The 13,771-nt window shown below is 51.3% G+C and overlaps 1 protein-coding gene across 9 annotated transcripts in view; it reads left to right on the forward strand.

Annotated features, from left to right (window-relative positions):
* Window positions 1–13,771, forward strand: part of RGS3 (regulator of G protein signaling 3) — a 142,978-nt gene that overhangs the window by 75,995 nt on the left and 53,212 nt on the right. For all 9 annotated transcript variants that reach the window (XM_084747960.1, XM_084747955.1, XM_084747949.1 and 6 more), the window contains 2 exons: window positions 2,812–2,923; window positions 9,041–9,084. In XM_084747960.1, the coding sequence (XP_084604086.1) occupies window positions 2,812–2,923; window positions 9,041–9,084 (156 nt within the window). The remainder of the gene's footprint in view (window positions 1–2,811; window positions 2,924–9,040; window positions 9,085–13,771) is intronic.

Consider the following 13,771-nt stretch of genomic DNA (forward strand, 5'->3'; position numbering starts at 1 on the left):
CAGGGAATAGCTTTTCCCAGAGGGGTTTCTGAATGGATGTGCGTGGCCTCTCCATGAAGCAAATCCGTGAGCAGGAACATGCTAAGTAGCTGGAAGCTCTGTATTTCTTGAATGTTCTCTCTGGCTAGGGAGCTGCTGCAGTCCCACAGCACAAACTGCCTTGCCCTCTCCCATCCAGAAGTAACTTTTGTGGCAGCCTTTTTCTTTTTTCTTTCTTTCTTTCTTTTTTTTAGACAGGCTTTATCTGTATATCTGACTTGGAACTTGATTTGTAGACTGGCCTCCATAAAGGCTAGCCTTGAACTCAGAGTACTGCCTGCCTCTGCCTCCTGAGTCTTGGGATTAAAGGCATGCACCACAAAGTCAGTCGTGACAGTCTCTTATCCACACATCCTGACAATAGTTCTGGTCACGGAGATTCAGCCGGACCTTTGCTAGGTTCCCGGAGTACGATGAAGTCCTTCATGCCACACCCTCACTTTCACACTGACTCATCAGGTTTACCATTAACTAAAGCGTCAAGGTGTTGTCTATAGCCCCAGCGCCATGGCCGGGTGCCCAGGAGAAGGCTTTAGTTAGGCCCACTTGGGAGAAGTGTTGTAAGGACTCTGGAACTAAGTCTTGGAACTTATATGTATTCTAGAAGTGTGTGGAAGCCTCGCCAAGGCCTCAGTGTGGCAGAAGGCAGCAGGTAACTGGACTGTGGAGATGGGAGGGAGTCACTATTTCACGGACTGTGGGACTCCTGGAGAGCAGGGTCCACATGCTCTGCCCTGGCATGTCCGCCATCTGCCTTGCTGCCAGCCCTGTGCCAGGCCTGGCCTCTGCCTGACCGACCTGTGGGGGAAATTTTCTCTCATGCCTTAATCACTTCCTGTCTAGACCATATTCTCAGCTCTGGGAACCAGGCTGGGGCAGAGGCCTGTGGCTTTTCTCACCTTATTGTGGCTCCTCCCACAAGTCTTAACACAGCCCTAGGCTTTTCTTTTCTTTCTTTCTTTCTTTTTTTTTCCTTTTTTTAAAAAAAATTTTCTCATCTCACAGAGGCCTCTTTTAACCTTTCCTCTGGCAGCTTCCCATTGGGTCTGGAGGTGACAGCCAGACCTTCCCTGACTGGGGGACATGTTTTTGTGGGAACATGAGGGTTTGCCTAGAATAGCAGCTGCTGGGCTTTGCAGACCCTCCTCAGACAACACATTGCCACTGAGTCTCTGAAACACTCCACCATTTTCCTTCCCACACTCACTGACTGTACTGTCTCCTCTGCTGTACTCACAATACCAGCTCTCTGTCTAAAGTGAACATTAGGAGCAGGCAGGGGAAGGAACGCTCGCTGTGTGGCCATGGGGAAGTCACTTAGCCTGTCTGAGCAGTAAGGGGCAGTGATGGACGGTGTTTAGGAGGGGACATAACAGTGCAGGAATAGGTGCTCAGCAGCTGGGAGCTGGGCTGGGCAGGGCTCACTATAAAGATCCCTTCTGGCAAAGATCCTAGAGCTTTTGTGCTTGGGACCTATTGGAAGGGGATGTGTGCCCTAAGATCCAGCTTCTCTGTTTGTGTGACACTCATGATGGCAAGTGGGCCTTTGAATATATCTATAGCTACATATCTACACACACACACACACACACACACACACACACACACACACACACACACGTATATATATATATATGCACATAGCCCAGTTTTCTTGCTTGGCTACCAGCCTATCAGCATGTTTTAGATATATACAACCATGCGAGGCTTTTATTTTTTTTAACTAAAGAAGTGCTGCTAGGAATATCCTATGTTCATATTTATATAGTCATGCATTTTTGTAGAAGAGCCTCGGAGGTGGGGCTGTGGGATCTCCTTTGACAGCTTGCTAGCTAAATATCAGCCCACTGGCTTTTCAAACATGCTTAACAAATCATACACTCACTGTGGCCTTCTGGGTGAGACAAGGCCTTCTGGTGGGCTCTTCTAGCTTCAGAAGAGATGGTCAGACTTGGCCCCTTGAAGAGGAACTCTTACTAATTTACTATCATTAATAATAATGATAATAATAGTAATAATAATAATCATAATTATTATTATTATTTTATTGAAACTGAAGCAGGATTTTATGCCTTAAGGAAAGGCTACTGCAGGACAAAGAAAAGAACAGTGTAAACCTTAGTGGATATACAGAGCCAAGTGGATTTGTTTTTTAGCCTAAAAATACGTGCAGCACATCTGTCAGTTTACCTATAATGCCTAAAAATAGCCTTTATTTTGTTTTTGGAGCAGAAAGGAGACTAGCAGTTATGTGCAAGCCTGTATCGGAATGTTAGTAACCACCGTTTTCTTGAACTGATTTCTCATTGGTGCACTACAAAAATAGCTGCAAGAAATTTGGTAATAGTACCTCATGATCCTTCCCTTCACACTACGGAGAGTTTATAGAAGGAGCTTGAGAGAGCCAGATGTGGGGTGTGGTCTGGGGACACCCCAGGTCCTGAGTAGGGCTCCTTCAAGTGAGGCGAGCCTGGGGTGACTATGGCCATAGAGAAACCAACAGAGCTATGAGGGCAAGAGCCATTGTTTCTTTTGGGTTATTTGTAATTTTTTTTCTACTTTGAACAGGGGAAGTATAGAAAAAGGAAGGGATAAAGCCAGCTGCCCCCACAGCAGAGCAGGCCTCTGTCACTAGCAGGGTCACACTTAGAGTCCCTTCTGGGTCTGCCTGACACGGCATGGGTATTTCCTGGACCTCCAGCGGGCCTTGTGGCTCCCTGCATCCTTGGGGACAGCAAAGCAGACAGTTGTGTTTGCTCTCTCCCTGAACAGGTGACACTGTTTGCCTACTCGGACCTGCTGCTCTTCACTAAGGAGGACGAGCCTGGCCGCTGCGACGTCCTGAGAAACCCCCTCTACCTCCAGAGCGTGAAGCTACAGGAGGGTAAGAAGATGCTGGCCACCCCGAGGGCCGCATGAAGTCCAGCTAGGGAGTTTCTAGAGAGCTGGCTGCCTGGCTCAGTGGGGCGGGGCGCCTGAGAACGTGCTGTCGTGTGTTGCACCCTAGGATGGTGAGCCGCCATCGCTATAACTCGATCTCTGTGGGCGGTGCCTTATCCTCCGGAGCATCCAAGGAGGAGAGTAGGGGGAGCTTTGGACTCTTGGACCTGTGTTTAAGCCCCTCAGTTCTGGTGTGGCCTTGGGAAGTTAGGTAACTTCTGAGCCCATTTCCTCTCTCTTAAGTAGGAAAATAATAGCACTTGTGAAGGCTGTGGGGTTAAGTTAGGTAATTTATGTGAAGTGCCTGGTTCCAAACAGGTCCCCAGTAGGGGCTTCTTGACAATTATCTATGGACTGTGTGGGCCTGGCCAGAACCCCCAGGAAGCTGGAGCATGCCTGGTTGGGCCTGGTGAGCAGCAGCAGCAGCAGCAGCAGCAGCAGCAAGTTGGGAATTTCTAACCCCAAACTTTCCACTGGGAACCAGGGAACGGAAAGCCAGCTGGGAGTATCTGTCGAGCTTGTGGGCTTTGGCGCCTGAGGTCTCAGCCGAAAGGGGCTCGGTTTCCTCTCCCAGATTATGCAAACAACAACAGACCTGTGTGAGCTCTGGGCAGTAGGGGCACAGGAGGAAAATATTAGCGGTGAAAGAATTCTGTTTTGGCGGGTTTTGCTCCAGGACAACTTCCTGACTGCTTGCAAAGCCATCCCATGTGCTTGGCGCCCTGGCCACGCTATGCTGGTCTTCCCTCCTCAGAGCCGGCCTCCCCATGGGAAGTCCTGGCTTCCTGCTACCCTCCCACCTTCCCCTGTGCTCACATAATCACACGTGGATGCCGAGCATATTCATCCTGGCTTCCCTGCCATGCCCCCAGCTCAGCTGACCTGGCACCTGGTTAAACTAAATGTGCATCTAGAGCAGAGCAGTGTGCAGTACTGCGCACTAGGTCCACGGGGACCTGAGCCCTCACTGAAGGTCCAGGGCCACAAGCCAAGATCCTCACTGACTCAGCTTCCTGCTAAATGGGAGGAGGGAAAAGAATTGGGGCGTGGGGTTGGGGGCGGGGTGTGGGCTGTTCTAGCTGGCTGCCTTTCGGGTGGATCTGGGGTTGGAGGGTAGAGAGAACAGTGGTCTCAGGATTGGGAGCCCAGACTTAGCTTCACTACTGTAAAAGTATGTTTGTAACCTCTGTGGGTCTTTTCCTTTTTTCCCCCTCATAGTTTCTCTGTGAAGGAAGGCTTCAGTTAGCCCTTTGAGTTCCCTCCCCATCTCTGACACCCCTCAGGGGGAACCCGTGGGGCTCCTAGGAGAAGTTGGCTAGTATTCGTATTACCCGGCTTCCAGATTGGGCTGGGGCTGGCTGGGTTTCCCCCTCATGGGTCCCTCAGAGCCTGAATTTGAAGCTTGAAGGGTTTAGACCTCTCTCCTCTACCAGGTGGTGATGTTCTGGGTGGGTGGTATGAGGGACAGGGTGGAAAGGATCTCCCAGGAGACCGAGGGGCATGCAGATGTGGTGTCCTGGGGCTGGGACAGTGTCTGCCTGTAGTTAATGGGACAGCTACATGAGAGCTAAGGGTGGGTGGCCCAGGCAGCACATCCCAGACAAAGTGACTATGAATGTGAGAGAGTCTATGGACTTGGTTGCCATGAAAGATATGTACCTGTATGGGATTTCCTTTGTAGACCACAGACTTAAGAGGGTTTGAGAGTGACCTCTGGGGATCCTAGAGCTGCTGAGCTGGAAGGAAATGGCTAAGTGACAGGAGCACTCTGGCCACATGGTCCAGGGCTTAGATTTCTTTCCAGACACCAAATGGAGTGTTTGTGCCACTCTCCCTCATGACCCTCACCACTCCTGCTTTCCTGAGATAGGTTTCATGTTCTACCAAAGTCCAGTGCCCCTTGAGCAGCAGCCAGAGGCACCTGTGGGACCCATCTCCTGGCTCCTCTCGTATGCTCCAAAGAGGCCCACTACTACAAGGGAGGCCTTTAAGAGATACATTTGGAGCAGGGCGTGGTGGCGCATGCTTTAAAAATCCCAGCACTTGTGAGGCAGAAGCAGGCAGATCTTTGTGAGTTCAAGGCCAGCTTGATCTACAAAGTGAGTCCAGGACAGCCAAGGCTACACAGAGAAACCCTGGAGAGAGAGAGAGAGAGAGAGAGAGAGAGAGAGAGAGAGAGAGAGAGAGAGAGAGAAAGTGCCTGGTGGCAGAATGGTCTTCGATTAACCATGGCACAAGGCTCCTAGGTTTCTTCTTGATATCAGGTCATATATATGCAGAGTTCAATTTAGAGGGCCATAAAGGCACTAGACAAAGAAGGCATCCAGCCTTCCTGGCCAAGCTGGGGCTGACAAGTGCTGCTCCCTGGCAGGGCAGAAGCTACCCTACTTATGTGACCAAGGACTGACTCTCTTGTGACCTGTTTGCTAGGGCCCAGATCTGCCCAGGATTCAGTAGGGAGCATGCCAAATATCAGGGGACCAGCGGATGCTTGTTCTTGTAAACAGAATGGCTAAAAGGAGACCAGGAGTGCTGTCTTAGCTTGGAGCTGGGGTGTCTCCCCACACCCCCAAAGCTCCAGACTAGTGGTCCTGCCAGCTTCTCCCAGTGTTCATCAGGACCGAATGGAGATGCGATGGGGACAGGCGGGAGAGCTGGTGCTAACAATTGGGACATCTCCGGTCAGTGGGGGGAGGGGGGGGAGAGCCCATTGTGGTCTCTTCCTGCCACCACTGCCTGCTGGTTTTGCTACGCTTTGTGTTTCTGCCTCCTAGGCAGCCAGCATCACGCCCACAGTGTATCTTTCTGGCTTGGCCTGTTCTTAGACATGACCTGGAAATGTCTATCTGACTCACGGGCTCTCCAGGCACACTGGGGAGCCAGGCTGCCAGCTTGGAAACTCAGCTGCTTTGGCCCCAGCTGCTGGAATGCTTACTGGACATTTTCTAAGCTGTCCTCCATGTCCGTCTCCGTGATGGCCACTGCAGTGAGTGCTGAGGGACAGGCCTCTCCACTCTGGAGCTCCCAACTGGGTGGAACTGCAGAAAGCCTGTGGCAGGGCAGAAGTATGATAAAGGATTAGGAACCCAGGTTTTGGGAGTAGCTTTCTTCCTGAGTTTAAATCTCAGCTCTGCCACTTACTACTGCTCATGTAGTTTGTTGTCCGTCCCCCCCATGCCCCCCGCTACCCCCCCCCACCCCCAGCTCTGCCTTTGTATGTGGAGACTGATGACAAGAGTTCTCTTGGCCTGCTTCCACTAGTAGAGGTTTGGTGAATCTCAAACCAGCAGCAAGATACTCTCTGGGTAAAGGATAGATGGGCAGACATGGGCTGGGGAGCCTTTTCTGGACTCCACCTAGCCCACAATTAGGGAGCCTCCTACATGGTCTATGCATTACATGGCGGGAAGTATGGCCCACTTTGGGACCGAAAACTCCCTGATGAATTACAAAATAGCAGAGGCAGTTTGTGTGGTTCCAGGCAAACCGCGGTGTTGTTGCCTCAGTGTCCCTCTCTTCCAGCGGGGTGGACGTTCTTTCCACCATGTTTTCCAGAGCTGTGGACAGTCCTCCCTGGCACCTCAGCTCCCTCGGGTTGTCATTTGTTTATGAGGCTCTGAATCATACTTAGCACAGGTCTCATTCCATCCTGCTGTCTGTCACACTGCTGCCAGCACAAGGCCGGGACATGGAACAGATGCAGGAGAGAGTTTGCAGCATTGCAGCGAGGCGCAAGGGCAGGGCTGGTGTCAAAGCACAGAGGAGTTGTCATTCATCAATGGCTTCTTGACCAAGGACCGTCTGACAGTGCGCTTCCCCAACCTCAGCTCCCGTTCCCATCTCTGCAAGTTTTCCTCTCTCTGTCCTACTCTATACATTTGGAACCTCTGCTCCCCTCATTGCCTGCTCCCCAAACCCAGGTTTCTGTTACTTTCTTATGTGGATTGCAGTGGCTCTCCCATAGACTAGGGTCTGCTAGGAAATATCTCAGTATGTTTTCCTTTCTTTTTTTTTTAAAAATGGTTTATTTATTTTTATTTCATGTGCATTAATGTTTGGCCTGTGTGTATGTCTGTGTGAGGCTGTTGGATCCTCTGGAACTGGAGTTAGAGACAGTTGTGAGTTGACAAGTGGGTGCTGGGAATTGAACCCAGATCCTCTGGAAGAGCGGCTGGTGCTCTTAACTGCTGAGCTATCTCTCCAACCCCTCAGTATGTTTTCTTAAGCAAAATGAATCCCTTCCCTGGTCTCTCCATCTCACTAACACAAGGAATCCACAGAGACATTGGGGATCCATTTTCTTTTCTTCCTTCCTTCCTTCCTTCCTTTTTAAAAAAGACCTATATTTATTTATTATTATGTATACTTATTTATTATTATGTATACTGAAGGACAGAAGAGGGCACCAGATCTCATTATAGATGGTTGTGAGCCACCATGTGGTTGCTGGGAACTGAACTCAGGACCTTTGGAAGAGCAGACAGGGCTCTCAACCTCTGAGCCAGCTCTCTAGCCCCTGGGGATCCATTTTCTTAAACACTGCAGATTTCTGAGGCAGGGCTCTCTCCCTCTTCAACCCATCTCCAGGTGGGGAGAAGATTTAGTCCAGAGTGGACCCCCATTTATTAAGGGACATTTTGTTCTGGTTCTGCCTGGTGGTGCTTGCCTCTCAGGAAGTGTCTCCTTTGCTTGAAGAGGTCTGGCTTCCCATGGCTAGATCTCTACTGCCTGCACTTTTAGAGCTCGGCTTGATGTGCAGTCTGTGGTTTTACCTTGTAGGTTTCTCTTTGTGACAGACCCTGCTTAGTTTGACAGTTCATTTGCCTTTGAAGGGGGCCCTGCTGGCGCTTGGCATTCAAGAGGCAAGTCGTTCAGTGATGGAGTGTGGCCTAGAGGCCTGGGCTACACTTCCTCTTTACCGCTGAGTGACTCCACCCCTGAGTCCTATGCTCTCATGTGAGCCATGGATGCTGGTAGCCATGCCTACCTGATGGTTGTCAGGAGGAATACAGAGGCAAGCACTCTCCCAGGGAGCTACTCTTAGCTCTTGAGCCGACTGGTGGAAGCATTTGGTGCAGCAATTGGCTCAAGTCACTGTGGTACTTCCAGGGTCCCTGACACTCCAAGTGCTTGCTGTTACATATGTTGGATGGCTATCGTCCTCACAAACGACACTCTGCTTGGTTAGGCCAACAGCTGGGTGTGCAGGGCATTTCCACCCTTCCTAGGCCTGTGTCCAGATGAGTGTTTCATGGAGTGTGACCAAGGCCTGAGGAGAGGCAGAAGTGAGCAGGGCAGGTGTCCCAGTTGGCAGCTTGTGCTTTTCAGGGCCCACTGGCACATCTCTGTCTCCACACGCTTGGCCACGCTGTCTCCACATCCCAGAGTTCCCTTCCTTCCCACCTTGAGTTCTCTCTCGGTAAGAGTTGTCCCAAGAAGGGAAGGGAACAACTCACTGTCCCCCCCTTCTTCTTTCCAGTTATAACTGGTTGAGTTTGCAATCCTAGACCAAGGGTGAAACCCTTAGAGAGCGTGGCCATGTTGAAAAAGCCATCTCCCAGCATGCATGACGATGGGATTGGAGACTGGACCTCCCTGACCAGTGCTTTCCTTAATGAAAACAAGGACTACTCAAGAATCAAATAGCTCCCTGTTCAATTTCAAAATGGCAAAGGCGGTGGATTGTTTAAGAGAACCGCTCCCCCTCCCCTCAAATGTGCTGCCTCTATGCCCATTTTTGCAACAAGTCTGGGCCACAGAAGGCCTCCTGGGGTGCAGACAGCTCCCTGCACCTGACCGTTAGCGGTCAGAGGGTCTCTTTCTGGGCATGGGGTTCCAGCATTACCTGGGTCAGGCTGACTTGCAGGCAAAAGCCTTTCAACTGTCCATCACCTGAACCGGTGAGCCAGTGAGCTCCATTCTAGAGAATGTTCTGCTCCCCACGCCGCCTGCCCTCTCCTCCCTCAGGCAGCCTCCTCGGTGAGACAGCTGGCTGTGCCCAGAGTGGCTTTGATTCTGTAGCCAGTCCTAATGTGGGTCTTCTTTTCTTTTCCCTTCAAAGGCTCTTCGGAAGACTTGAAATTCTGCGTGCTGTACTTGGCAGAGGTGAGTCCCCCTCTTCCCACCCCCTACCCCCGCCCCACCTCTCTCTCTCTCTGAACTGGTGGAGAGTAGAGCGTGACCTGGTACTTGAGGAAATCGGGCTTGAGGTTGGCCTCCTTATAATCTTGCAGTGTCCCAAGGCAAAGTCAGGGGTTGTTTCCTGCTCTGTAGAACTCAGCCCGCCCTGCTCTTATCTCTGTAAAAGGACAGCTAAACAGATGGTATCTGGGATGGCCCCTGAGAAGCCCTACTTGGGACCTCCGGTGTCCCTGCACCTGTAGGCGGCCTGAGGGCGTGGCCCGACAGCTGCACACTGCCCTACTTATTTATTTAGTAGCCCGATCTTCTGGAGATCACCCAGCTCCCACGCCTGCCTCTTTCACCCTCTTTTTCCAGGAAGTACCACCCACCACCCCTCCTACCAAGGCTTGTCAGTGTTTCAAAGGCCCCGTGCGGTAATTGTTCCTTCACCTGGGCCAGACAATGCAAGCTAATGCAAACACCACACCACCACGTGGCTGTGCTTGGCTCCGAGCGATGCCCATGAGGGGGACTGACGCTCTTGATGATCTCTGACTAGAAGCTCACGCAGGCTCAGACAACTGTACCTTTCAGGAGCAACACTGAGCAAACAGCTTTTCTGCTTCAGCGGCGCGGTTTGGTAGGGCGATGAAAAACTTGCGAGCCACCAAGCCGTCCAAGTTCTTTTCAATTTCCAGGGTCATTTTCTGTCCCTAGCCTTGTTCAACTGACATGTGGCATCTGTCCAAACAAGGCCCATCCCTGCCCTTTGCTGTCTTGTGTCTTGCCAACTGTCCTGGGAGCCTGTCTATATAGATGGGGAACGACCCAAAGGGCTGGCCTAGGGGAATACACCTTTCTGAGAAGGAATCTGTGCCGTTTGGGATTGAAAGCAATCCTTCAGTTCCTGGCTAAGGTGTGAGGTAAATATCTTTCAGAGCCCAGAGACAAGAAAGTTTGCTGACAACTTCGTTTTAGGGGTGCTAAGAGTGGCCAAGAGGCAGTAGAAGGTGTCATAGTAGAACTAGGGAACTCAGATGCCTGAAAGGAGACCCGTAGGGCTGTGGGGGTCTCAGCTCAGGCTCAGGGGTGGCTGGTAAAAACCCTTTCAGCTCTGGAGGGGTTTCGGTTCTAACAGAGCCAAGTGAGTGAAGTGGAAACGGGAGAAACGGTGACAGAGCTGTGCCCCTATGGCCCCTGTGGCCCCTCTGGTCCCTCTGGCTTCCCGTCTGCTCCACCAGCTTCTGAAATGCAGCTCCAGGTTCTCTTTAACAGCAAGAGAGCTTCCTGCCAGACTGGTGTTTTGTTTTCCTGCCAGTGGCGCCTGAGGCCTCCTTTCTCGTTCTCTAAAGACTGTGGAAAGACTATTGATCTGAGGCCTTGAATTTCCGGAAAGCACCAGGTGATCTGACCCCGAGAGACCAGGAGAGTGCATCTCTTGGGCAGCTGGGAGCCTCTCCTCTTAATGGGCTGCTATTAATGAGGGGCAAGCCTGTGATGCCGGGAGGACCACACTGCTTGCTTGTTCATAGCCCTGAGCGTTCTTGACACAGTTGGTGCTGGGCCCCATAGAGATCCTGTCCCCTGCAACCCCAAGCAAATCTTAGTTAGAATATCTACGGAATAGTTTAGTCTTCATTGCCTGATATGCAAATGGCACCCCCATAAGAAACCTGGGGAGGATATGAGGTTTGGAGAAGGGTTCCCCCTTTGCCTTCAGAAAACCGCAACTGCCCTGGGGAGCAATGCGGCTCGGTCCTGAGTAGGGTTACCCTAAGCAGGTTTTTGGTTTTGATTTTGATTTTTTTGAGATAGGTTTTCTCTGTGTAGGCTTGGCTGTCCTGGAACTCTCTCTGTAGACCAGGCTAGCCTCGAACTCGTAAATCCGCCCACCTCTGCCTCCCTGAGTGCTGGGATTAAAAGTGTGCACCACCACCACAACTCCTGGCTGCTCTAAACAGGCTTAATCCCAAGGACAGGTATTTCCCAAGTCCTTGCAAATCTGGAACAGATGCAGCCCACCGCTGGCTTCAGAGCCTAGGCCAGATTGTCCTCAGGAGCCACGCTGCTCTCTCCTTTGTGAGGTGGGGCTGACTCCATTCATTGAAGAAGCTAGTTCGGAGGAGCTGGATTTGCATCTTGGCTCTGCCATTCCTTGAGTGATCTGGGAGCAGGCTATTTATTCCTGACACAAGACAGTAAGGTCTCACTTGAAGGGTTGTAATGTTTAAATGAGATTCAATAAGACAATGCCTCTAAAACAAGCCCTGAGCCCCTGGCACCCAGCGTGCTCAGTGAGCGGTTAACTGGTAATTAGATTAGAGCTGAGGAAGGGCTTCTCGCATTCACATTCATTTACCTCCCATTAGAGGTTTCACAATTGACTCGCTGAGCTTTTAAAAGGCCAGCCTGGTGGACTAGCTCTCTTCCCAAGTAGCACACCTGTGTGATCATGCAGACCCAGCCAGATCCCAGGTTCTGGAGTCAGCTGGGGTCTCCTTACGATGGGACTGCTCAGAGTGGCAGCAGGATCTTCCTTGCCCACTTGCCTCCTCGGTTCACTGGGAGAGAATGAGATGGAACATGTTTGCCATGGCGAGTGAACAGGCTTCAGTTTTTGCTGAAGCTTTTTGGGTTTTTACAAAGATAACATTACTTCAGGAGCAAGGAGGTTAAGGAAAGATGGGGATTTTAAAGAGGCTAAGAGGAGCGGGGAGTCTGCTTGGATTTGAGGTCACGGTCAAGTCCAGGGGTCCCCCACCTAGTGTTGTGGGCTCAAGTTTATGTAACTGAGAAGCCTGTGTGTGGCCAAGCACCCCACAGTCAGAAGGCCATGCCTCTGAGGGGACGGCATGAAGGTCCCTTTAGGATGGCTTACAGATTTGACCCTGGCGTCTGCTCTTGACGCCACTGAGCAAGTCAGAATTGGAACTGACTAACTGGGTCATTTGGAGCGCACACGGAATTATGACAGATGGTTCACATGTGGGGCCAGCTGGGCAGGCAATGAGGCTCACAGTTTGGACAGATTTGGGCAGGTGAGGATTTAGTCTCTCTTCAGGGAGCTGGCTTCCTCTCTCTCTCTCTCTCTCTCTCTCTCTCTCTCTCTCTCTCTCTCTCTCTCACATACAGAACCCCACCCAGGGTTAGGTCCCAGGTGCCAAGGACGTCTTCTAGGGTCGGAGGCATTGTAGCAGGTTTTAGTTTCAAGCTGTCAAATCCAGTCCTGCCCTCTGCTGCTGAGACTGACAATAAGGTCACTTGTTCCTGATCTGGGGCCACCATTCTTTGAAAGGAGATTCCATGGAAGGCTCTGGGCTCAGCTGCTGGCTGCAGTATGAATCCTATGTCATTGTTACAAATGACCTGGTGGTCCTCTCGGGTAAGAAGAGCCTCACGGCCTTCCTAGGGAGTGGCCCTTTAAGGGTGTCAGTGAACTAGAGTGACCACAGCTGCTCCCTTATAAGGCTGTTGGAAGGGATACCAAAGCATGGCTGATGAAGAACATGATGCTGTGGAGGTCAACTGAGAATTAGGGGTAGAGAGGCTGGCTTCCCCGAGAGGCTTTCCTGTGCCTTTCCAGGGACAGAATTGCCATGCTGGCCCAGTAAGTAGTTGTACAAAAAGCTGCTAGTGACCACCACAGCCAGAGAGCCCCCCTGACCTAAGTATGGCTCCTCCTTATGGCATGGCATTCCTGCTGCCTCCAGGCCGTGAGATAGAGCAGTTCTGCCAGCGCCGGGGTGTAGAAGCCTCACCAGGATGACATCTCCCAGAGCTTGGAGAGGAAATCGCAGCAGGTGCCTCTTCCTAGTTCAGTCTCTCTCTCTCTCTCTCTCTCTCTCTCTCTCTCTCTCTCACATTTGTTGATTGCAGACTCCGAGAACTCCTTGGCCACTCTAAACCTTGGTTTTCCCCTTCCATAAAGGGGGCTAACAACCCACACCCCAACTAGGCATGGTAGTACATGTCTATAGTCCAGAGGTGGTAGGAGGATCACGTCTTCCTGGGCAGCCTGGACTACACAGTGAGTTCCAGGCTAGCCTGGGCTAAAGGGTCATGAGATCCTGTAGAGAGCTTGCCTAGCATGTACGTACATGAACTTGGATTGGATCCCCAGCACCACAAAAATAAAATAAAATAAGAACAAAGAATCCACACCCTCTCCACTTCTTCATGAAATTTCCCAGATCAAAATGAGATCATAGACAATGGAATATATTATAAAGCCAATAAATTAGGTGGAGGATACTCAGAAGCCCACACAGGGAGGTAAGAGCAGGGCTGGGAGGCTCAGGTGCAGCCATGTTTGTAGAGCAATGGCATTTCCAAGCTGGAAAGGACCCCTGCCCCCTCAGGGAAACGGGGTAAAACAGGAAGCTGAGGGCTCACTGCTCCCTGGGCTTCCCCCTGGGGAATCTTGAGGCTCTGTTTGCCCTGTATCAGGCAGGAGTGGAGCGAGCTGACTTTTAAGTGCAAGCGTGGGCTTGCCACAGCTCATGCTCTCAGCTTTTAGGAAAAAAGCTTCTCAGTATTTTTGCAGCATGAGGAGGCTGGCAAGCACCCTAGGGACACAGTGTGGGCGGTGTCCCTGCCCTAAAGGGCGGCATCTCTGAGGGTCGGATGCTGAGGAGTAACAGCCCTACTGTGTGCTGAGGCGCATGCCAGT

This window comes from Acomys minous (assembly GCF_964271855.1).
Source record: "Acomys minous genome assembly, chromosome: 1".
Classification (NCBI taxonomy): domain Eukaryota; kingdom Metazoa; phylum Chordata; class Mammalia; order Rodentia; family Muridae; genus Acomys; species Acomys minous.